This window comes from Fusarium solani, assembly GCF_023522795.1.
Source record: "Fusarium solani strain SB1 chromosome Unknown bctg00000000, whole genome shotgun sequence".
NCBI lineage: Eukaryota > Fungi > Ascomycota > Sordariomycetes > Hypocreales > Nectriaceae > Fusarium > Fusarium solani.
The window spans coordinates 3611062-3635549 of NW_027072157.1; the positions used below are offsets into that span (position 1 = coordinate 3611062).

The 24488-nt window shown below is 55.2% G+C and overlaps 8 protein-coding genes across 8 annotated transcripts; 4 read left to right on the forward strand and 4 right to left on the reverse strand.

Moving 5' to 3' along the window:
• Positions 1-1404: 1404 nt before the first annotated feature.
• Positions 1405-1842, reverse strand: MRS44_001152 (uncharacterized protein; the record flags this gene model as incomplete). Its single annotated transcript, XM_065623577.1, has 1 exon — positions 1405-1842. One exon carries the CDS (start codon positions 1840-1842, stop codon positions 1405-1407), a length of 438 nt encoding a protein of 145 aa, XP_065480018.1.
• Positions 1843-8309: 6467 nt separating this feature from the next.
• On the reverse strand, positions 8310-10301 carry MRS44_001153 (uncharacterized protein; the record flags this gene model as incomplete). The annotated part of the gene is made up of 2 exons (XM_046280713.2): positions 8310-10067; positions 10128-10301. The coding sequence occupies 2 exons, from the start codon at positions 10299-10301 to the stop codon at positions 8310-8312; spliced, it is 1932 nt and encodes a 643-aa protein (XP_046139057.2).
• Positions 10302-10364: 63 nt separating this feature from the next.
• On the forward strand, positions 10365-10700 carry MRS44_001154 (uncharacterized protein; the record flags this gene model as incomplete). The annotated part of the gene is made up of 1 exon (XM_065623578.1): positions 10365-10700. One exon carries the CDS (start codon positions 10365-10367, stop codon positions 10698-10700), a length of 336 nt encoding a protein of 111 aa, XP_065480019.1.
• Positions 10701-10801: 101 nt separating this feature from the next.
• On the forward strand, positions 10802-11811 carry MRS44_001155 (uncharacterized protein; the record flags this gene model as incomplete). The annotated part of the gene is made up of 2 exons (XM_046273474.1): positions 10802-10815; positions 10869-11811. The coding sequence occupies 2 exons, from the start codon at positions 10802-10804 to the stop codon at positions 11809-11811; spliced, it is 957 nt and encodes a 318-aa protein (XP_046139058.1).
• Positions 11812-12883: 1072 nt separating this feature from the next.
• MRS44_001156 (uncharacterized protein) lies at positions 12884-14469 on the reverse strand (the record flags this gene model as incomplete). The annotated part of the gene is made up of 2 exons (XM_046270475.1): positions 12884-14293; positions 14401-14469. The coding sequence occupies 2 exons, from the start codon at positions 14467-14469 to the stop codon at positions 12884-12886; spliced, it is 1479 nt and encodes a 492-aa protein (XP_046139059.1).
• A 1345-nt stretch (positions 14470-15814) lies between these two features.
• MRS44_001157 (uncharacterized protein) lies at positions 15815-17483 on the forward strand (the record flags this gene model as incomplete). The annotated part of the gene is made up of 2 exons (XM_046267655.2): positions 15815-16573; positions 16626-17483. The coding sequence occupies 2 exons, from the start codon at positions 15815-15817 to the stop codon at positions 17481-17483; spliced, it is 1617 nt and encodes a 538-aa protein (XP_046139060.1).
• Positions 17484-20043: 2560 nt separating this feature from the next.
• On the forward strand, positions 20044-21318 carry MRS44_001158 (uncharacterized protein; the record flags this gene model as incomplete). The annotated part of the gene is made up of 1 exon (XM_046267653.2): positions 20044-21318. One exon carries the CDS (start codon positions 20044-20046, stop codon positions 21316-21318), a length of 1275 nt encoding a protein of 424 aa, XP_046139061.1.
• Positions 21319-21664: 346 nt separating this feature from the next.
• Positions 21665-23357, reverse strand: MRS44_001159 (uncharacterized protein; the record flags this gene model as incomplete). Its single annotated transcript, XM_046267654.2, has 2 exons — positions 21665-23034; positions 23093-23357. The coding sequence occupies 2 exons, from the start codon at positions 23355-23357 to the stop codon at positions 21665-21667; spliced, it is 1635 nt and encodes a 544-aa protein (XP_046139062.1).
• Positions 23358-24488: the final 1131 nt, after the last annotated feature.

The following is a 24488-nucleotide window of genomic DNA, read 5'->3' on the forward strand; positions in this document are numbered from 1 at the left end:
ATACCCCCGTCTGCAGTACCCGAGACTCGGCGCGAGTCCAAGGATAGGCGCATCTGAGGGCTCACACGGGCGACCAAGTGCCCTGAACGGCGGTCCAATGCAGCCCTGAAACGCAGCCATGAGGGACTCGGCCCGTATCGTGTACCTGTCTTCCTCGTAGCCCCCACAGGGATATCGCTCCATGTGTCAAAGTACCCGGCCACGACTCAATACCCCCGACCGGCAGCACGCTATTCTTGGGAGTGTCGCCAGCCTCAGCGACTGATGGACTGCTGGGGCGTGCGGTCCCACGGTCTGTGAAGCCACCCTCCACCCGTGGAGCCCTTGTTCATTCCCCTCTGGCTCCCCCCGAAAACCTTGTTCTGCCACGGCCTTCAAGACGTGGAGGTGCGGAGAGCATTGGATGCAAATCGTGGAGGCGCTTCCACCGGGCAGAAGACGGAAGAGGGCACCATCAAGGCGCCGTATTGGCCTCCTCTGACCTCAGCCAGCCTCAGGTACTGTACAGTGCGATACGCAGCTGACCTCTGCTTCCGGCCAAGGTCGCTTCCTCGGACGACGATGCCCGACCCAGGAAGAGTGGCGATGGGCGGGTTCTGGCATCATGCCCATCTCAATGCCAAGGCTGAATCTCCGAAACGCTGCACTGAGAGACATATGGCAGTCCCGGTCGGAGGACATGGCGGGATACATTAGTGAAAAGATGCAGCTCAGACCCTGTTGTTATTCCCTTCGTCCAGCCGCTCAGATGGGAACCTCTGCGAAAGAGGGGAAACCTGCAATTGTTTGCATGCAACGGACCGAGGAGCAGGCTCAATGATGTCTGTGCAATACCGCCTGCAGTAAGCAAGCCAGCTAGCTACGAGCCACTTGTCACCTACATCTTGCAGAGTGAAGTTATTCCCTTGACATGGGACAATCTCGAAGGTGGTTGTTCATCGAAACCGCAAGGATGGCAACACGATCCCTCTGGGCGTGGCCATTCTTGTCTTGCCTGTACGTCAGTATCTAGATAGCCGCCCAGTTAAAGGCATCACAGTACAGTAGGCAGTTCACTAATGGCCTGCCAAACTACCTACCACGCGGGATGCCGTCACCCACATGCCACCTTTCGACCGTCGTCGCCAAAGGCCCGGTACAGTACAGATGGTCAAGACGAAGCACGTTCTTGTTGCCGACATGTTGCCGCTGAGGAATAGACAGGGTCCATTCCAACGCGGTCACCTTTAGGGATGGGACGATGGGCGACGTTCAAAGCAAGATTCAGCAAATCGAAGGACATGACAACAGGAAGAGAAAACTCTTCAAAGCCCATGTTCCCAGCAACTGGCAACATCCTGTCGGGCCACCACGAGGCCAGTGCCTGCGGGTTGCTGGAGCTTGTGGTTGAGCAAGCTAGGATCCCTAGACCTCGGGAAGTTCGTGTGTGCTGTCTGTTTGCACTGCGTGGACGATTTCCAGGGTGCGCTGTGCAATGCTGAGATGCTCGTCAGCCCAAGAAACGGGACTGGAAAACGTGTGGGTGTGTGGCTTGCACCGAGCCGGGGCACCTCGTGCGTCGTCAACTAGCGCATCCATGGCCCCATCAAAAAGCATGGACTTGGAGGTCCATGCCGCGAGGTCCAAGAATTGTCTAGGGGCCCATGCCCTTTGTCTTGTACCGGACTGGCTCGTTTGGTGAAGCTTTGTTCCTCCTTCCGTCTCACCCCCAGTCTTTTCCCCCGGCGCACCCCAGCTGGAACCTTCGCTTGGGCTCGACCCCGTTGTTTGATGAGCGATGGGCGGAGCGACTAAACAACCCAGCACCACATGCGCGATCTTCCGCCGCCACGTGAGGCGCATCTTGTCGAGAGGATAGCGCCGCGAAGCAATTGGTTCCTTCGTTTGCCTGCAGAGTACGTACTGTCTCCATCCCGCCCTCATCTCATGTAAGATGTCGTTGGCATGTGCAAAGGTACAGCTGCCGCGCGGTGTTCGTGAGCTGCCATGTGGCAGCGCCGAGGTACTCGATACCTGAAGGATACCTCAGGATGGCTGTCGCCGTACGCTTGTCGCTCGCAGCGTGGTGTCGTACCTGATTTCTTGCCAAAGCCATCTATTCAGCTGCTGCCCACTATTAGCTTGAAACAGCACTATGTAGGTTGTGCAAGGGAGACTATGCCTGTGCAGGCTTCAGTCTTGGTCAATCTTTGCTGCTTGCGTCAACCCAGCGTCGGTCACCTTTGACTTTTTCCTGCTCCCCGACACGTGCGCGGACGCGGATGGAGGAAGCGCACGCAAAAGATCTAGCCGCCCTGGTGACCGGCACGACCAGGGAGGGCGTCAATCTGGATGGGCCAAGCCGTCTCGGTGACAAGGATACCCTTCAAGGCTTGATGTGGGTGTGCTGAGGTGGCCAGAGGAAGCAGAGGGACAAGAAAAGAAAGGAAACAGGGCCAGGCCAGGCCAAAGCAAACAATTCGGAAAAAGAAAACACTCAAACAGAAAAACGGTCTGGCGATTGATGAGATCGGCCGACAAGCACGAGGTCGAACTGATTGTGGGCGAGAAGGAGCACCTGCACAGTGCGATGTGCATCTCTTTCCGAAAACTCGGATTGACACTGTACATGGCGCAAACATATCGCTCTGTTTTACAGTGCGCATTTCTCTCTTAACGTTCATAGCAAGAGCGACCCCTGAGTCGCAATCTCATTCTCTGGACATCCATCCATCTAAGATCTCCTCTCGGTACCAATAGCCATTCACAACTTAGATCCATCTCCCCAATATCCCCCAGCAAAAGAGGATGCAAGAGATTCAGTTGTCTTTCCGCCGAGACAGTGTCTCGACCCCCCCGTCTCGTATCTCGTCAGTCGTCCTACCGCTGATAGCCCAATTGGTTATCAACTAGAGAATAACATGGCAAGAGTCGCTCCTACGACCGTGGGCAGCTTGCTTTTTGCACAATTTCCAACAAACATTCATCAGAATATCCGCATAGCAACCCCTGAATTTCTCTTCGACGCCAAACCGCCTGGCTGATCATGCATGGCAGCCAACTGTGCCGAGACATGGTGCAAACTCAGAGCAACAGCCTCCAGCGACCTTGTCGTCGTGCCGCCCACGCGGTGGCAGCAAGCCTGTCCAACCCAACCTCCTCCTCGCTCGCACAGGTCAAGAAGATGGAGTGCCAGTTGGCGCTTCTAGCAATCCCACGACAAGAAACCCCTCGCGTGCTTTTCACGCCGGCCCCAAACCCTTGGACCCATGTGCCTGACTTGTCCCGACGGGGGATTCTTCCCGGGGATCCTCATTACCTCTCTCTCGACTAACACCACCCAAGCGCGCTCCCATCGGCGATCGGCGCCTCTTTCAGATGGCCCGTGGCTGGGTGTAACTGAAAATGGGTTTCCGTACAGCAACGGTGCGATTTGCGTCAAAGCGCAATGAACTTTGTTGCGAATTCCAACACTTTGAACCTGATATGCATGGAGGGCACATCGTTCGGCGAGCCCCTGCATCTCAGCCTCCATAACTGCCGGTGGAGAAGCAACAAATTCCCCTTCCACGTGGTGATGAGGTGACAGCCAGTCAAACCTCACTCGAGCAGTCATGCCGAAACAGGAGGGTGCTCAAGAAACGCGGGTATGGTGACCACTCTACACATGGATCCCAAGCTGACCATGATAGTTTCCTCCGGCTCCCGTTATTAGCACCCGCCGAATATATCTGAAAGCGCAGCATGGGCCGCCCCCCACACACCCGTGCGTTTTCTCTGTGCAACCCGAGCCTCGCCAAAGGAGCGGTTAGATCGCTGTGGGATGAGCATTGCTTGCACAAAAAGCGGGAGAAACATCCCCTTCTCTCCATGACCCGACAGCGCTACCCACTCCGGCTCCATTACGGCTTCTCCCGGCTTGTCTCTACGATGGACCCATCGGTTGAGCCACTGGCTCGGGCAATCAGCTATCCGCCATGCCTTGGCCCAACTTGCGAGTCTCACACACCCCTTATGGCGATATCTTCACCCTTGCCTTGCTGTCCCATCAATCAATCACCCGTCTATCAGATGAGACATCCCGTCCAAACTTCCGGTACATACTCGATCTTTCTACCCCCGTATGACAACACCACGAAGCTCAACTAGACGCTCCCAAACCAACAGTCAAACTCCTGCGCTCGAGCTGGTTGGGTTCATAGACACTCAAATTCGCCATCTTGTTTGTAGGTCCAGGAATCGAATCGGCTTCCCTTTTGACTTCACAAGCCTCTCAGCCCTATTCTAGATTTTGCTGACCTCAAACTTTGGCCGTGGTTTCCACAAGTTGGGGTCTGCGTGAGACTCGCAACCCGCAGTTTTCCAAGAGCAACAACCTCGGCGGTTTCTCTTATTTGGTAACCCAGACGAGGCCGACCAAGCCTGAGGAGGACGACAATAACGAAGGTCCCAGGGGCAGGTTTCATAGGGTGGTTACAAATGCCACTATCTCCATGGTTGACAGCCACCTTTGCATTGCTGGTCCTTCGAGACAGATACATTGGCCATAGCATGAGTGATCGGCATGCACCCGTGTTTGTCAATCCTCGGCCCTTCTGTCGACCAGGTCCCTCATCATGTCAGATGAGCTGAAGTGGAAGATGCCCTCATGTCTCGAAATCCGACTTGTCATGTGGGATTTCAGCAGACACTAGCATTAGGGATGACTCGTTAATCGCTGTCGTCAGGGAGAGTGATGATTCGAGCTGTTGGGCAAGCCACCAGAGATTTCACTGAAACTAGCGCAGAGCGGCGCATTGTCACCGGGATACGATTCGACAAAGCACCGTCCGGCAAGGCATTGTCGAGTCCGTAGCCGTTGTTCGTTTTATGCTATCATGGATATCTCCAATCCGCAGCTTTGCTCGGCGCCATCTTCGAGATTCGCCCCGTCAACAAGACGCGACAGATCCAGCCAAGCCTTCCCTAATCTCGTTCCATGATTCCTGTATCGGTATTCGAGGTTGAACCGGCCAGCCCTGGCAATCATGGGTCTGGCCGCGTCTACTCTGGATCGCCCACTGAGCAGGTCCCATATCTTGAGGCGTCGTGTTACTTCACCATGTTGCACTACTACCAATGCTGTCACAGTGCATACACCGCTCGTGAAACCAGACAACTCGCACAACAGCAGCACAAACTTGCATTTTTACACACAGCTTCGCTTGTTGTTGGCTATACATTGCGTTCCCAACGTAACAAACGATTTGTCCGCTCGGGTAGTGATCCAGGCAGCACGTCGACGGGTCTAGGTCCTCCCCCGTGCTATTTCCATGTTCATCATGTGTTGGACTTGCTACTCATCACCTTAGCATCAGATTGGCGCTGCGCACTGACACGGTGGTGGGTACAACCTCGCCAGAACCGGGCAGGGAAGGACGGGATGGCTGGAAGCCCAGGCGCCCAGGCAGATGGCCCTTTCTCGATCCTGCGGGACAAGAGACTCGAGATCTGGGGCGTGCTCAGCTTTCCATGGTTGCACAAAGTACCTCCTGTTTGTCTCCATCAGAAGAGGGGGACATCGGATTCCACCAATCTCGCTCAGCAACCCTCATCCACAGCGGGGAGCCGGCTACCCACACAAACTCTCTTTTTGTTGAAGCAATACACCCTGGTCAACGACTATCGCGTCTATTCGTTTACGGAAGGCGAAGTAGAGTGTGTGTACAGTACAGTACTGACGCACGGTTCCCTAAGTGTGACGGGTGGAATGGTCTCTTGGATCCAGATGCTCGGGATGCCTGATCTGTGAGTGGACTCGCACTCGGAAGCTCACCCGGGCTTAGGCAAGAGGCGTAACTTGAAGACTAGCCCGAGGCAGGCACGTACTGAAAGATTTCGACAGGATTTCACCATGGCGAGGTCTCGAGCTTGCTTTGACTTGGCGTCCGTTGAAGAAACGGGATGGAATCTTCCAGCGGTGATGCTATGGAACGGCCGCAGAGGATGAATGAAGGCGCGAGGCCCGACAGGTTTTGGGAGACAAGAGGCATGGCGAAGAATGGACTGTCTACCTGTGCTGAAGGGATACCTACCACGCTGCAGGCTGGCTGTCAGTTAGCTAGCCTGCGGTGGAGATGTCTCATCGAAATGGCGGCATCTCTAGACTGCTTTGGTCAAGGCAAAGATATGTCGCGGGGCAAGGGGATCAGTATCCAGATACCGTCTCAAGGCGGACCGAGTCTTTGACACAAGTCGCTGAGACAAGAGGACTCGACGGTATATCGTCTCAAGCAAGAGATCTCAGGGCAGGCTTGATAAATTCGATATACCCGCCCACGGAAGGTGTGTGTTTCCTTCTCTTGCTTAACGAACGGGCGGCAGTTCTGGTCACCGAGCGAGCATGAATCAACGGCACAGCACGACATCGATGTCGATCGCGCTCGCAGCACAGTATCCTTTCTACCCGGACTTTCCTGGACAGTTTACGCGATGGGCTAGTCAGCATCATATCCGCCACTCAATCAAGCACTTGGGAAGCAAGCCAAGCCCCCCATGGCCCCAAGATGATTAGCTCAACGCCCTCCGTCTCCACCAGCATGCCTCGGAGAGCCGTCTGTTTCTACCCACTTTGTTCCCCTCATGGCGTCAAGATGTCTTGATGGTGCTCTCTCTTATCCCTCTTCTATATGCCCGTCAGGTTCGACTTTTTGAAGTTTTGCGCCGACCCGAGGACCCGGCCGTTGGGGGATCGCCGTCTATCAAACCCAATCGAAACTTCAAGCGTCTAGATATGCCGCCGAGATGCCTGGTTACAGTACTGCACAGTACCTACTGTATCTGGTGAAGATGGCTTCGAGCAGACACGGATGCGCACTCCTAGGAGACGTCAAAACACCCTCTCGAGTGTATGTGTTCGGTACCTACCTTGTACTGTACTCCATACACCACCAGCATCGACGATGGGGACGGCACTCACCGTTCCAACAAAGCAACATTATGCATCTAGCCTGGTTTGGGAGGATGCAATCCATCCCGTGGTACACCAGATTGTCTCTGGCAAGTCTGGTCAGGCCCAATCAAACCGGCCGAGTGCCTGAGACGACTGTGATCTCACTCAGACGATGCTGGAATATCACAGCCTAGCCCTAGCCTCGCTGTTCCGCTCTGTTGTCTCACTCACTTTACTTTTCCCAGCTGCTTTCCGTCCTGTTTGTTGCTTTTCACTCACCTCGTCTCCCTCACCCCTTGCGTCTCTTCAGCCCCATTACTCCACATCCGAGGGGGAAGAGAGAGGGGTACTGTGCTCTCAAGCCCACGGCACTCAGGCCCAGTGTTCCCTTTCCCGCGAGACCATCCAGTTTCTATAGCACCCGCATGGGATGGGCCTCTTTTGCGAGACATGCGTCCCCTCTGGCGATGGCGCACGTCGCGGCAGGAAACGGGCCTAGGGCTGGTCAAGGATGGATGCCTTGACGAGACGCGCAAGAGATCATCCACTACGGGAAGCTCCTCGTCCTCCAAGCCCGGCGTACAAGTGCCGTCCCAAGGTGGACGGCGATACTCTGCGTCTGCTTACTGCCAAGGCAGCTAGCTAGCGGGGAGGGGAAAGAAATCAGAGAACCCGCCCGAGCTTGCAGGGAATAACGAGGGAATTGCGCTGCGCCATGACACCCTCTTGACTGTGGTCGAGGAACCAGGGATTCAATCTGCAAGCCTCTCGTCTCAGCAACTGACTCGCGATACATAGTCGGTCAGCCGTGATACAGACATTATTAAGCTCTCGTCCGAGAGCGACAGGCGTCGGGTAACATTTCCCGAATCACTAGAGCAAAGAAGCTGGTGCGTCCCTTAGTCTCGGTGGAAGACTACCCGGGAGGCTTCGGGGTACGCTAGCCGTTTGACTCCTTCTCCGTGTCGATGCTTATTTACAACTGACTCGATCATATAACGCTTATTGTCACCTCGGGCGTGCTATGAGGGGCTCGCTCATGTCGATGCCCGACTGGTTGACCGAGAACTAATCACTAGCCACAGGTAATTACGGAGATGTAGAAACTTGCAGACAACTTTCCAGGGGAGACAACATGGAGACACGGAACCAACATTCGAGGGGAAGCATATCGAGTTACCCATAACAGGTGCCGCTGCCAGAGACAATGGTCTCCGCGTTGCATAATATATTCGTCAATGACCTACAAGGTCATGTATGTCTCTCATATGTCACATCCCAGCCTGATTCGATACACGCAAAAGTCCCAACAATACATCCCAAGTCAATAGTTAGCCCAAAGCAACATCCTCTTCAACACGGACACACTCCTCTTTGATTCCAAATATCCGCTCTAGCCTCAGAACTCAAACTCTGGTCGGAAGATGTCCGGATCTACACCAGCAACTGTCTTCTCGGCCAGGTCCCTGCGGCCCATCTGGGTAAAGACACGGCGGAGCGTATCGTACAGAGTGCTGCTCCTGTTCTGCGCCGACATGCGGTCGAGTGTCTCGTCGACGTTGCCGGCGTTGTCGCCCAAGATCTCGTAGGCCTTGCTGCGGCCAGACTTCTCAATGGCCTTGTGCATCTCCAGGGCCGCCAGGAAGTGGCAGGCGGCCTCGTGGTGGCAGTGGATGTTGATACAGCTGACACCCAGGTTGTAACGGGCACGCACAAAGTTGGGTGCGATAGCCAGTGCTTCCTGATAAGCTGCGATGGCCTCCTCGGACCGTCCACTGTTGGCGAGCGTCGCACCCAGTCGGTTCCAGAGGAGGTGAAGCTGCTCCTGCTGGTTCGAGGTGCCAAGCTCCGAGGAGTGGAGAGCCGACTGGAAGCAGTCAACGGCCTTGTCATAATCCTCTGCGCCATAGAAGAGGACACCCAGGCCGACTTGCACATCAGGGTCCATATGTTCTCCATCAGGGCTCAGCTGTGCTGCCTTGATGAAGAGGTTCGTCACCTTATCGTGTAGCTGCTGTCGATCCGTGAAGCCCATCTCGGCAGGGGGGTGCAAGTCCTTGGGGTCCAGGATATTGGGATACTTAACTGACAACCACCGTTCGAGGGTGCGATATGCTGTGCTGTCGTAGCCCTCGTTGGTGTACGATACTGCGAGACCCATCAGGGCTGCCAGGTTGTTGGGATCGAGCTTGAGGGCATGCTCGAGCGCCCGGATTGCCGCCGTCTCCTTTTCGTTCTGCGCCTGGGCCGTTCCTAGATACACCCACGCCTCGGTATGGCTGGCGTTCTGCTGGACGGCGGCTTCAAAGGCCAGAGCAGCCAGCGAGAGGTTGCCGCCCTCCTTCATGATGCGCACGCCCTCCTCGAAAGCGTTCTTCTCGTCGCGGAAGAAGTTGTCCTCCTCGAATAGGTAGTTCTCAACGGCCGGATCGCCGAGGCGGCCCCAGTCGCCCATGCCCTCGAAGTCGGGCATCATGTTGTTGCTCCACTCGGTATCGAATTGGTCGAACATCTCGTCGTTGACCATGGATCTATTGGCAGCGGTCTCAGCTTGGATTCCTTTCCAAATGGATTCAAAGTCACCGAACTCATTAGCTTCGGACGTCAAGCCCTTGTCCATTTCATTGAGCTCCCGCTCTGCGGCGGTCGCTTCCTCTTGCTCCTTCTCCTTGCCCTTGTCCTGCAGCTCCATCTCGGCGAACTGCTCCTCCCACTTGTGGTCGTCGAGCTCTACAAGGCGGCCCTTGCCCTTGACGTCCTGCTGGGGTTGTTGATGCATAGGCTGTTGGTTCTGGTACATGGGTTGAAACATGGGTTGATAACCCATGGGTCGGTTCATCATGCCGCTCATCATGGGTCGTTGTTGGTTCATCTGATTTGGAACGTTGCTCTGCATGGGACTCGCTCTTGAGGAAGAGCTTTGTCCGTTTAGCTGCTGGAAACGGGCAAACTCGTCAGTGTTGAAGTGCGCTGCTGCGGCAGGCGGCGGCTTGAAGGCCGATTCCATGGCGGCCTGGCCGTTGAAGTCGGGGGCCCATGTTGGCGATGCTGAGCTGGCGCGCATGTGGCTCTGGGCTGGGCCAAGCGGCATCTGACCTGGCTGCATAGGAAACTCTTGCTGGAGGCTGGGGCCCTGGTTGAGGAAGCCATTCATCATCTATCATACCAAGGATATGTGCATTAGTAATTCGTCCATTGGCCTTCTTCGAGGGCATACCTCGTCTTGAGGAGCGTTTGCGCTCTGGCTTCTGAACCCATTTAATTGGCCGCCGGGGCCTCGACCGACGAGTCGGTCTTGCTGAAGGGTTCTGTCATTTTGTGTGTGCTTGTGAAGTTGGCTGAGGGGGTTCGCAGAGGAAGAGCACTCGGCACCACCGCTCAGGAACGACATGGTGCTGGCGATATGTACGATTGATTTCGGTGGTTCGGACGAATCGGGGAGGAAGTATACGCGATGAAAGAATCGATGGCGACGGTTGGCGACGATGCTCCTGATATGCGCGGAGGGGGAGACGTCGATGCAGGTTGGGTCGTTTACAAATCGAAGTTGATCGAAGTCTTGGGCCTGGAGAAGGTGGCACCGTTTGGCGGGGAAAATGCCGAGGCTCCGCCGGATGCCGTGTTCGGAAAGGCAGGCCGATCAGCAAAGGTCCCTTCGGCATCGCACGTGACTGCGGGGGAAAGTATTGCCCAAATCGGGCAAGCGGCAGGTGCAGGGTGCTTTCACCGAAGTTGGGAAGGACCGTTCCTCTTCGGTGAGCAGCACCAGCAGGAGCAGCCTTATCGATAAGGATATTTTTTTCTCGTCCTGTTTCGCGAGGTGTCCCAGCCAGCCAACCTCCTCAAGAAAGCCTTGTTATAGCAGGACATCTTTCACCACAGCACTTCAAGATGCTCCGCCAAGTGTATGCTCAATCGCACCCTTTTGAGTATCTCGCAAGCTAATTTACTCCTCCAGCAAACCCCGCAATGCCCGCTCCAAGCGGGCGGTCGAGAAGCGCGAGTCCAAGGTCAACGAGAACCCCAAGACGTGCCTCTTCCTCCGCGGAACAACGTGCTCGCAGATCGTCCAGGACGCCCTCAACGACCTGCACCAGATGCGCCAGCCGCTGGCGAAGAAGTTCACCAAGAAGAACGCCATCCACCCCTTCGACGATACCGCGTCGCTCGAGTTCTTCTCGGAGAAGAACGACGCCAGCCTGCTCCTCTTTGGCAGCAGCCAGAAGAAGCGCCCGCACACCCTGACCTTTATCCGCACCTTTGGGTACAAGACCCTCGACATGCTCGAGCTCTACCTCGACCCCGAGAGCTTCCGCACCATTGCTCAGTTCAAGACCAAGAAGTTCGCCATCGGCCTGCGCCCCATGCTGCTGTTTGCCGGCACCGCCTTTGAGAGCCCCGTCTCCAACGAGTTCACCCTCGCAAAGAGCATGCTTATCGACTTCTTCAAGGGCGAGCCCAGCGACAAGATTGACGTTGAGGGTCTCCAGTACATCGTCTCCATCAGCGCCGAGGAGAGCACCGGCGAAGGCGACGCCAAGCCCGCCATCCACCTGCGTGTCTACACCATCAGCACCAAGCGAAGCGGCCAGCGCCTGCCGCGCGTCGAGGTCGAGGAGATTGGTCCCCGCATGGACTTCCGCGTCGGCCGTATCCGCGAGGCCGATGAGTCGATGCTCAAGGAGGCCATGAAGAAGCCCCGCGGCATCGAGGAGCGCACCAAGAAGAACATCACGACCGATGCTATGGGTGACAAGATCGGTCGCGTGCACCTGGGCAAGCAGGACCTGAGCGAGCTGCAGCTTCGCAAGATGAAGGGCCTGAAGCGCAGCCGCAAGGAGAAGGAGGAAGAGGACGTGGTCGAGAAGGACGAGGAGGATGCCAAGAGGATAAAGCAATAGATGTGCGGCATTGCGGGCTCGGAGTTGGGCGTCTGGGAAAAGGTCCTACCTAGGAAGGCCGTGTCGATTTATTATGCACGAGCGACAACTCGTCATTACTATTCTTGTCTCTTGTATCTATCATCTAGCTGCGACGACACAAAGATCATGTCATTCGGCGATTCAACATGCTATTGTCCGACATTCCCAATATCTTGCGTGCCTGTTCCGCCGAAAGCAAGTCCTTGCCTGGCAATTGTAGTACGATAAAGCAGCAAGAGTAAGCTATCAAGATACTTCATCTTGTGAGCCTAGAAGCATGCTGAAAAAGGGCCAGCAAACCCATAAAAGTACTATGCATTATGTCCATGGTATCTCGTCTAGTAACGTGCTATATGACATGACTCGACGATGGGTATGGGATCCGTCTCCGTCTATAGGCATATACATAAAGATGTTCGCCCCAGTGTCCCGAGTAAAGAGCTATTCCATGGCGAGACCTCGGACTCGCCTGGAAGCTCGTAGAGGTCATGATGAGGACGATGAGATGATGAGCTGTGACCTAGACTTTTCAGCCTTAAAGCCCAGCTTGCTCCACGAGGTTGACCTAATGCTAACGCACAAGGTCTCTCTCGATAGAGGAAGCATCCTCGTCCTGACGTACCAGAAAAACGCCTTCACCGCACCTGATTAGGAGGATTTTAGAACTCCAGCCTGGGGCGGTATCCGTTCCCAGACGAAGAGGGATATGATCCCAAGAAGCGCCATGACCCAGGTACCGTACACCCCCTCGTTCAGGATTCTGATAAAACTCCAAACCTATGCACCAGTATCCCCATCTAGGGCATAATCCGGGTGTATATAAACGAAAGAATAGATAGCCGTGAGTCGTAAAAACGTTGAATTTGAAGATTTTCCGTCGGCTCCCACCAGAGTTGAAGCCTGGATAGGCCGCCCAGAACAGTATCCGCTGCGCTCATGATTAAAAGAAAATATGTTGCAAGACTGCCGATCTGATCTGCTGGACGGGGCTCAAGACCAGCTTCAGTCCCCAGAGCCCCTGTCTTGGCCTCGTGAGCCTGAGCCCACCCCCTCAGTCCGGGGAGTCGGGCACGATAAGATCCTCGTCTGGGATTGGAATAGGAGGCTGCACATGTGATTGGTTCAGCATCCCGGCAAAAAGCTCGATGTGCTGCACCATGGAGCCAACCACCCCTGACTGATCCGGAGCCTGCTCCTCCAACTCGGTGCCCCAGATGTCCTGCGGTATTGTGCTGCCGTCAAGCAGAGCAATACGAATGGGCCATTCGAGATGGCGCCACCACTTGGAACCAGGCTCGAACAGGCCCACAAGGCCCATCACCTCTCTCCGAGATACATCTTGTAGCCACCAGACATTGTCCATTCGTTTTAGAAGGGCAAAGAAGCAGGCAAGAATGGCGAGGGCGCGTGGCCGCTTGGCATCCACCAGGTCGACATATCTCCTCGAAACTGTTGCGGGAAAAGCCAGCGCAGCAGCTGCGTGGTAGTTCTTGTGAGCCCAGTTGAGGACGCTAACAGCATGCGAGTACGCCTGAGTGGTAGCAGCGACGTAGCGGGGGTCTTCGTTCATAAGCTCGTCTGCCAGCCCTTCAAGCATGTGTCCAAAGTAAGAATCGGGTGAGCGCGGATTTAGGTTGAGCTGGAAACTTGGTTGAGAATCAATCACAACCTTGACGATATCGCTGTGGCAAATCCACTGCCAGGAACTTGCGACCACAGTCTTGACGCCTTGGAAGGCGTGAAACCAAGAAAGGGGGGGCGTATATCTGCTTATCGAGTCACTGGGGTCGGTATCTCCGTCGTCCTTAATGAAGAGGCGAGAAGCACTCGCTTGAAAGGCAATGAGAGTCGCGGTAAGGAAAAGTGCTTCGGCATTATCGGCGGTGATGCCAGCTTCCAGCGATGCGCAGTAAGCGGAAAGGGAGGATGCTGAATAGGCGTGTGAGGCGCGCACCAAGCACTTGTCGTCAGGGGCCATGGAGCGCAGGTGAAGTGCAGCGACGGAGAGAATGGCGTCGGCGAGATAGGTCTTGCCATTGCCGGAGAATGCCATCTGAGGCACAGCACGCTGCCAGATATCCTCAGCGGCAGGGGAGTTGGTCAGGAGGGTTTTCGACGTGACGTTTGTATAGTGGTGCATGAGGCGCAACTCGAGCATTCTGTCGCCATGATTTGGATCCGATGTTGCCGAGCTTATTGACGGTTGCGAGTAGACAGAAGTGGGAGGAGAAGGGTTTGGCCTTGGAACCCTGACCGGACTTGAGGGGGCACGTGGACGCGTCAAAGGAGTCCTGGGAGCGTTGATTGTTGCCGAAGGCGAGGGAGTTGGAGCGCCGATGCTGCTCTCAGCGCTCACAGTAGGCGTCGCGGCAGTGAGCTGTTCAAGGACATCGGGATTACTGAAGTCGCATGGGACGCCATGTTTGGCGCAGTTGCCGCATCGCGGGTGGACTTCATCGCACTATTTCAGCACAAGAGTTTGATGTCAGCCCAGATGTAAACAAGCGGAGCCCGGATGGATACTGGAGGTTTGAGGGATAAGCATGAGTCCAAGGGTCGGCGCCATACCTTGATCTTCCTATTCTTGCACCTGCGACAGCCCGCGCGAGACTTTTTGTGAGAGCGACGAGGCGGCATGGTTGACTATCTTGAAGCGGACGAGTACAAAGGGGGGTAGGGGAGACGAGATTTTCACGTGTCGTCACCTAGCTCTCAGAAAATAACTTGAACACACGGACTGGACCCTTGATGGTGAGCTCAGTCGCAGCATGGCCGCAGAGGCAGGAGGCCTCGGGTGCGGTTAGCTGAGGTAAAAGGGGAGGAAGCAATTGTGTGTTGAAATTATTCAGGTGAGAGTTCCATGACGCGCACGCAGACACTGAGAAAAAAATAAAGTCGAGACAAAAGAGAGAGAGAAAAGCGTCGTAGGCGAGAAGGCGTGGTTGAGCACGGTTGTTTCTGCCTGCGTGCGCTGCTGAGCTGAGCGAGCTGCGGTGAAGGGGGAGATCGGGTGTTGGCACTGGTAAAGATGGATTACAAGTTGAGGATGGCACGCATGGATGGGGATGGGATGGGGATGCGCATGGAGGGGCGGTCGGCAGGGCAGCCAGTGAGGGAGCGAATGGGAGAGAGGCTGCACTGCCACAGCAGGGGTACTCGCAACGCAGAACGGACGAGTCGGTGTCCATAATGTTGACGACTTCGGCGCCGGAGCATCCATGTGGAGCAGTAAATTGATGCTGGTGCTGCTTGTGCCCTTGTAAGCCCTTGTGTGTCCGGGTCTGCGTTAACCACGTAGACGGCCAGGTGGACTGATGGGAGCAGCAGGCGGGAGGCCGGGCCGACAGGAAATGTTGAGTATCAGAGCATCAGAGAGAGGAAGACAAAGGGAATAGCAAAAAGAATGTCGGATATATTGCACGCCAACAATGCGCAGGCCGTCCGGGGGTGGCCCACGGGCGGCTCCTCAAACCATGACATGACAGCTCAAGGGACCCTCGAGCTCTGGGTCCCTGCTGCCCAGAGGACGGCAATTGCACACAATGGAGTTGTAGCGATTGGATGAGATGGATGGATGGATGGATGAGAATTGCCACGAGGGCAATCGACGTGAAACTGGGACTCTCCCCTCCCGCATTGAGGCGTCCCGTCCCTTTGTCGGATATTGCGTGGTCCGAATCGTATCATGAGGTCTCTCTTTTTGGACGACTCGAGACATCCAATCAGAAGGGGGCATCTCGCCAAATCTGTTGCGCCGCCGGGTCCATTGTTGTTCCGGTCCTTTCTCTCTGCACCCCCACCTTGAGGTCCTGGTCATCTTGAGCTTACTACGTAGCACTCCATCGAGCAGGCTCGAGAGGCTCCATACCGCGCTGAATCCATCGTAAGCTGTGTCCTCTTCTTCTCACCTTTCTCACACCTCAGCTCTCGATTCATTCACCTCCTTGTACCATCCTATCTACGCAAGACCTACCTCCGTAGAATGGACGGCCAGATCCTCGCTGCTTCTGAGAAGCACCCTATTGTGCCCAACCATACTTACAAGTATGGCACTGCGGGGTTCCGCATGAAGGCTGACCTTCTCGATGGCGTCGCCTTCCGTGTCGGTCTCCTGTCGGGCCTGCGCAGCCGCAAGCTCAATGGTCAGGCCATTGGCGTTATGATCACCGCCAGCCACAACCCGGCCGTTGACAACGGTGTCAAGATTGTCGACCCCATGGGCGAGATGCTTGAGCAGGAGTGGGAGGCCTACGCTACCCGTCTTGTCAACTGCCCCTCCGACCAGGAGCTCCTCGACACCTACAAGGCCCTCGCTGAGCAGCTCAAGATCGATCTCTCTGCCCCTGGCCGCGTCGTCTACGGTCGTGATACCCGTCCCTCGGGCCACTCCCTCGTCGCTGCCCTCGCCGATGCCTTCGAGGCCACCTCGACCGAGTACACCGACTACAAGATCCTTACCACCCCCCAGCTTCACTACCTGACCCGCTGCATCAACACCGAGGGCACTCCCAAGGCCTACGGAGAGGTCAGCGAGGCTGGTTACTACAAAAAGCTCTCCGAGGCCTTTGTCCGCGCTCTTCGCGGCAAGAAGCTCCAGGGCCAGCTCATTGTCGACTGTGCCAATGGCGTTGGAGGCCCCAAGCTTACGGAGCTGCTCAAGGTCATTCCCCAGGACGTGACCGGCTCCGACATCAAGGTCGTCAATGACGATGTGCTCCGCCCCGAGGTTCTCAACCTCGATGTAAGTCTAGCTTGAACTCTGGTACAGATCACAATTGCTAACAGCGTCTCAGGCCGGTGCCGACTACGTCAAGACCAAGCAGCGAGCTCCTCCCAGCCCCAAGCCTATCCCTGGTGTCCGTTGCTGCTCCCTCGATGGTGATGCCGACCGTCTGATCTACTACTGGATCGACCCTGACACTGGCTTCTTCATGCTCGACGGCGACCGTATCTCGTCCCTCAACGCCTCCTTCATTGGCGACCTCGTCCGCTCTGCTGGCCTCGCCGATGACCTCCGCATCGGCGTCGTCCAGACCGCCTACGCCAACGGTGCTAGCACCAACTACATTGAGAAGCACCTCCAGCTCCCTGTGGTCTGCACTCCCACTGGTGTTAAGCACCTGCACCACGTCGCCTGCCAGTTCGACGTCGGCGTCTACTTTGAGGCTAACGGCCACGGCACCGTTGTCTTTTCCCAGGAGGCCATCCGCGCTTTCCGCGAGACGGAACCCCAGTCGCCTGCGCAGAAGGATGCGCTTGAGACGCTGGCGGCTGTCAGCGACCTCATCAACCAGACGGTCGGCGACGCCATCTCGGACATGCTCATGGTGGAGGTCATTCTCGCTCACAAGGGATGGACTCTTAAGGACTGGGCCATGACCTACACTGACCTCCCCAACCGTCTCGTCCGCGTCGAGGTCGGCAACAAGGACCTCTTCCAAACCACGGATGCCGAGCGCAAACTCAGCCAGCCCGCCGGTGCCCAGGATGAGATTGACCAGTGTGTTAGGAAGTACACCAATGCCCGTTCCTTTGCCCGCGCCAGTGGCACTGAGAACGCATGCCGTGTGTACGCCGAGGCTGCCACCCGCTCCGAGGCTGACGAGCTCGCCAACAAGGTTGCTCAGATTGTGAAGCAGTTTGGCTCTTGAGCGGACTCGCCTCGCCTCGTAGAGTGGGCATGAATTATGACTGAATCGCTGTAGACGAATAAATGAAGAAAAAGGGTGCAGTTGGGCTCCACGCGCAGACCCAAGTTTCCACACTCACTCTCGGATAAGGCAGAAAAGCAGGAGGATAAGGCATCAAGGCGTCAAGCAAAGGCGCATCGCATCACATCGCATCGCATCATGTCTGAGTGCAAGTGCAAGTGCAAGCAAATCCGGGGAACGTTGGACTTTGCTCCATATGTCTCATCTTCAATCTGTGATACGGGCCTCATAAAAAAAGCACATCTCATTTTAGATAGACGAGCCGCCATGTTTGTTCTAGAATTCACCCAGCCTCCGACTTGTCCATTACGGGTAGCCGAGTACCCTCAGATCTGCTGACCCGAGACTATGACGGCGACTCGGCTCTCCCTTGACGACACGAGCAATCACGACATCGATCTGCAAGGAACCGGTGCTCCCTTTTTGGCAGCTACCTCGGCGTCTGAGTTTTGCGGGGGAGTCAGCAAGAAAAAATACTACGTAGTAAGAAGAGCACTCGTTATTCATCATGCTGGCTTGTTGTACTCCCACACTCTGACGGAGGTTGTTCACACCACGACATTCCCTGCACGGGAAGTCGCTCGTGGATGCTATTTGCGGATGCCGACCAGGCCCGTATCGCCCATGCCATCCATGATTCCAAAGCCAATTTCTGCTCGGCCGTGTTCCAGGCTGTGACGAGAATAAACTCGCAGAGCTACAGCAGACGTCAGTGTAGCAGGATACAGTGGTAGGGCTACAGTACGCAAGGGCGTGAGCTAAGCTACAGTAGGTGATGGAAACCTCCTGGTGTCCGAGTTGTGGTTCAACTGTCCTGCGTAGATTCCCATCGTCCATGATACGAGTCACACGCATGGTACATACCGATGCCTCTCTCTCACCGATCACAGCTGGCGCATTCTCTACCCTGTTCTTACATAACAAGGCCGACCTTAGTAATGCAAGTCCAGCTCTCTCTCCTCCAACATTCCCCTCGTGGCTATCCGCCTCTTGCACACACCAGAGAAGCTCCTACAGATAGATGCATCATTCGGAGGTATCTTGTTAGGTACACACACGCCCCCTCCACCATTAGCCCGAATGAGCCGCTTCTGCCCGCCACCAAACGGACGGAGTTCTCTATTCGCGCAGTGTCAGGTTGGTTCCGCAAGGACCCTTTGGATGAGGGGAGGAGAATTTGACTTGAATGTACTCGTGCCCGGCACGGACGGTGAGGCGGTACAAGCCCTGGTGCTTGGCGTGTAAATAAGCAGCTACAGATCAGTTGCATTTGTCATTGAGTCGAATTGAGCGACGGACCCGGTACCGCCGCCATGTGTGTGTGTCGATTCATTGATTTTTCTCTCGCACCTGACGGCGGCTGGAAGCATCACGGTGGATATTCCCTCCTCGGCCGTTTTTTCCTAAATCCGCACCCCTCTCTCTCGGGTCATGACGCCAGCGACAAATGACGACTTTTGATCGAGGTGCGCCATCGAGCCATCCAGACCGTACTCTACATGTACCTCTAATCTTTTCCAAAGCAGGGGGGAGTGAACCCCGAATGGACGGTGAGATCTTTGTTGAGGTGCGCCGCGGATGGTGACATTGGCTCGGCGCCGGGGGAGGAAGAGTCATCAGCCTCTTTTTTTCTGACTTACAAATTGTAGTAGACATGGGAAGGAATGGAAGCAACAAAGAAGACAATGGATTCAGTTGTGTAATCAATCATACATGAAACGACTATTTAGACACACGAGAACCCAGTTTTTCTTTCGTGGACCCTTTGGATGAATGATTCCACAATCTTGGGCTCTTTCTCAGATCCGTAATCCGATACAACCACCACCATCCAGGTTGTTCAAGTACTTGGATACACCGAGAGCCGATAACCGACGATAGACCAGCACCTCATTTTTCAGCGCCTGAGTCGCCAAATAATTTTACTTTTTTTTTCTTCCTCCTCTTCAACCTGCATTGTCATCTTCTCTCTTTGCTTTTTTTCCTATCAAGCAAAGGCACTCCCTTGCTGCAAAAGAAAAAAAAAGGTGCTCGTTGACGTGATCGTCAAGGTTTAAGAATTTGAAACCTTTTCCCGAACGAACGAACAAACGACTTCCCGCGCCTCTGGAACTCGGACCCCCTCGCTCCGTTAACCGCCTTTTGCGCATCATCTCGACCCAGGATCGCGTCAAACCAAGAGAAACAAAGGAACCGCCGCCAGTTGCAATTGGAAAGCCTGACTTGGCCGCATTAAGAAGCTGCTCTTGGCCTCTTTGATATCCATTCCCGACAGGGGGAAACACGGCATAGCAACCTATCCATAGGTACAAGTTTTCCTTCTGAGCCCCGCTACCTCCTCCACTTAACCCCGGCGCTCTCGCTCTCGTCGAGTTCATATATAACAGCTGGTCCATCAACTCAGCCCTCTGTTCCTGTTCCTATTCCTCTTGCCTCTTCACCTCTTTCTCTGCTCTCCTCTTCAACCGACATACATCTACCTCCTTCCAACAACAACATCATGTCCGCCATCCCTCTCAACTCGGACCCCGTGGCCACCCCGCCTCGCCCGCCGTCCCCCGTCCACGCCTTCGGCACCCTCGCCGTCCACGCCGGCTCCCCACACGACCCCGCTACCGGAGCCGTCATCGAGCCCATCTCTCTCTCCACCACTTTTGCCCAGACTGCCGTTGGCAAGCCCGTCGGCGAGTACGAGTACTCCCGCTCCGCCAACCCCAACCGCACCAACTTTGAGGCTGCCGTCGCTGCTCTCGAGCACGCCAAGTACGCCCTCGCCTTCTCATCTGGCTCTGCCACCACTGCCACCATCCTCCAGAGCTTGGCTGCCGGCAGCCATGTCATCTCCGTCTCTGATGTCTATGGCGGCACCCACCGATACTTCACCCAGGTCGCCAAGGCCCACGGTGTCAAGGTCACTTTTACCCCTGAGATCGAGGTCGATATCAGCGAGCACATCACCGACCAGACCCGCTTGATCTGGATCGAGAGCCCTAGCAACCCGACTCTCCGTCTCGTCGATATCCGTGCCGTCGTCTCCGAGGCCCACAAGCACGGCGTCCTGGTTGTCGTTGACAACACCTTCCTCTCCCCCTATGTCCAGAACCCCCTCGACCTTGGCGCCGACATTGTCGTCCACAGCGTGACAAAGTACATCAACGGCCACAGTGATGTCGTCATGGGTGTTGCCGCCTTCAACAGCGACGAGCTCAAGGCTCGCCTAGGCTTCCTCCAGAACGCCATTGGCGCCGTCCCCTCTGCTTTCGACAGCTGGCTGGCCCACCGCGGTCTCAAGACCCTGCACCTGCGAGCTCGCGAGGCCAGCCACAACGCGACCGCTGTTGCCACGGCTCTCGAGGCCTCGCCCCTCGTCATTGCCGTCAACTACCCCGGCCTCGATTCTCACCCCCACCGACACATCGCCAAGAAGCAGCACCGCGACGGCATGGGCGGCGGTATGCTCTCCTTCCGCATCCAGGGCGGCCACGCTGCCGCTGAGCGCTTCTGCCAGGTGACGAAGATCTTCACCCTCGCCGAGAGTTTGGGTGGTGTTGAGAGTCTGGTCGAGGTTCCCAGCAGCATGACCCACGCCGGTATTCCCAGGGATCAGCGTGAGGCGGTGGGTATCTTTGACGACCTCGTCCGCATCAGCTGCGGTGTCGAGGACGCCGAGGATCTCAAGAACGACGTCCTGCAGGCCCTCACGAAGGCTGTCGCGGAGACCAAGACCAACGGTGTCAACGGTTCCAACGGCGTTAACGGTTCCAACGGGCACTAAGCGTGTGTGTGCTCGATATTTATGGAGTTCTGCTTCTTTAGATGACCTATGACGACATTTGATGAGATTTGTTTTCTTTTGTTTGAAGATGCCATGAGGCATTGAAACCAAAAAAGAGGGTGATGGACTTTCAACAAAGTCCTGAGAGAGAGCGGGCATTCATATAGCGACAAGGGTTAAAAAACGGTGCGATTTGCATCATTTCTGGTATTGGTGCTTGATAATGGCAAGCTACCTAATATTATCATTCAACTTGACAATCGTCTATAAGTGCGCCAAGGTATTTGAACTTGCCAACCGTGTAACTCCATGCGATCATGTGTGTGCGTATGTGAACTGTGACTCGTCAAATCGTTTCTTCCTGCTGCTCGTCTGTCGCAGGGACGCTGAAAAGGTTCTCGGTAAACTCGTTGGCCATGCTGCTCTCGGTGGACCACTCGTTGCGCCGCTGGTGTATCTCGTTCATGCCTTGACACGCTGTCTCGGCGATGTAGTGTAGCTCGTCGAGCGTATTTGAGTTGCAGTTAGGGAAGACGCCGTCAATGCTTCGCTGCCACTCCGACGTCGGATTCGCAACAGCCGTCTGATATGCATTTGCATCATATTCAACTACCCCAAGTGCACGGGTTCGAACTCGAAGGTCGTGTACGAGGCTGTCAAAGTGAGCGTCTGCGGGAAGATATTCGACAGGATCCTTAGTAGCTGTCGTGGGTTGGCGAATGCCCATTACAACCTCGACGAAACGCTGAGAGATGCTTCTGCCAAGACCGCAGGGGTCAATGAGGTCAAACTCAGGGTGGGTAGGCATGTCTTCTCTGAGATAGTGATCGTAGGCCAGGAAAGATGCTCGACAGACCCTCAGCTGTGGTGTAGCGCATCTCAACGCCATGGCGATCCAATGGCAATCCTCTCCGGGTCTCTGATTCGGCATTCCTACCCAGAGGACCTTCTTAGAGTCCTCATTCCAATCCCTCGACTGCTCGACTTTGAGATATACCTCGTTCAGGTATAGCTCTTGAAGCGTGGGTCCAAAGTTCTCTGCTGTCCGAAGGAAAACCTCTGGGCACACCTCAACTCTCTTGAGCTCCAGGCATGTCAAGTTGGAGAGGATGATGTAGGGAGCGGGCAGCGATTTAGCAAGCCACTCCTCGACAGGCATCTGCCAGAATTTGGTCTGCTTCAATCCTCGTGGAGGTCGGTCGTCGTGATCCATGCCTATCAAGCACAGACTCTTGAGCTCCTCCGCATTCTCAACCAGGTTCCAGAGACACGATCCAAATAGGCCTACACGCTGCGGGTCGTTTTCGTGTCGTCGTAATGTCAGGACGAGATGTTCCAGCACCTCTAATACTCTGATGATGTTCATGACATCGCTTGGGTTCATCCACAGGTGGCATATCGCGACATCGGTCACGTTTTCTATGACCAGAGTATTGAGCTTGGCCGAGTCCTCTTCGGATCGCTGAGCAAACGCCTTGAGGGTGTTGGCCAGGATCATGGTGGCGGCATTGCAGTGGCGGCCGACGAGCTGAAAGGGGAGGTTGAGACGTAGACGGTCGACGTCGCGGCAGTAGAAGAGCATCTCCTCTACGGTACGGTAGTAGTCTATTTCCGTGAATGACGTTTCGTTCATGCAGTACTTCTTGTGTAGCGTTCGACAGAAGTCGGTCATGGACGGGACCCGCGCGAAAACTGTATCAAGGAACTCAACTTCGACTAGCCAATCATCCATGTCAGCGACTACACATCCAGGGACACGATGGCATGGGCTTACGATCATCTCGCAGGACCATCAGGTCAATGTAGAGACTCTTGCAGTGGTATCCGACCGTCTGAAGCGCATCCATCTGCGGATGCGGCACGCCGCTCGTCTTGCTCAGGCGCGAGAAATCCAGGTCGAGGGTTCGGCAGGCAAAGGGTTTGAGGATATGGTCGAAGACACGACAGACGAGGCGAAGCGAAAGGACTTTGTTCTTTGGGCCGAGGAATACGCATTGTTGGAGGATGGCATCGATGAGCTCTCGGGGTAGTCGATCCATGATGAAGGCGTCGGTGAGGTTCGAGGGGAGACACGAGATGCAATGGCGACAACAGAAGGGCTAGCGGCAGTCGCAGTGCATTGAGGGCCAGCTTATGACGGCGGAAACATGTGGTTCCGAATGGACGTTGCTCGAGTAGCTGGGTGATCTGGGCTGTTCGATGATGGATGAATGTCGTTGATAAGCAGCACTGGCTACCTACTGGGCGCCGCGTTTGTGGAGTTGTTGGCTTGGAGGTGCTTGACTTAACCATGGATCGTCCCGCTCTTGGATGCAGGGACCTGGTTGTCTTGAGAGCCCCCACCCCCGCTGATCCCGTCCTTTTAGGTGCTGACTTCCACCTGGCTACCCTAGAGCTGACCTTGAAGTGCTGAATTTCGGGTGACATGATTTATTGTTCTGATTGATTTGTGATATTTCGACCACCGGCATGCCATTCTGAACACGCCCGGTCTGGTAGGGTACGTTAGGTAGTCCGGTATAGAGGGCTTTAGAAGTGCTACCGGCTCCCGATCATCACCATGTGGATGAGAACTAAAGCCCGTACCTTCAGCTGCCAAGCATGTTGTTCAGACCACAAGAAAACCACCAAGCACTTAGATACTGATCAACATACACAATTGAGTCAGTGACTGTGTCCTAGCTAGAATCCACACCAGAACGATGAACATGGCACCATAAAACAAAGACCGGCCTTGATCCCTAGGTACATCCGTGACACTCAATGACGCCAGAAACATATTCATCACAGCTCCCCCATCCCACTGTAATACGTCAGTCCAATCTGCACCAAACACTGCTGGTTGTGTTGGATGTCCGTATAAGGCTGGCACGTGTCGAGCAAACCAATTTACGGTAATGGCCCTTTGCCATGGACAACCGATAAGGAAGACATAGCAAAGGGACGATATATACTCGCTGGGCATTTACAACTAGGCCCGATCGTAACTGTTCAAAGACAACGCCACCCCTCCACATATGGAACAAAAAAGACAGAGCCCTGCAATATGATGGATACGTAAAGGGCACCAGTGAGACACCATTGAGCCCCTTTTCATAATGACGAGGTCTCACTGCGAGAGGGAGGGGAAGGTTGATAAGAGCCCATAACCCATCAACAGAGATCGGAAG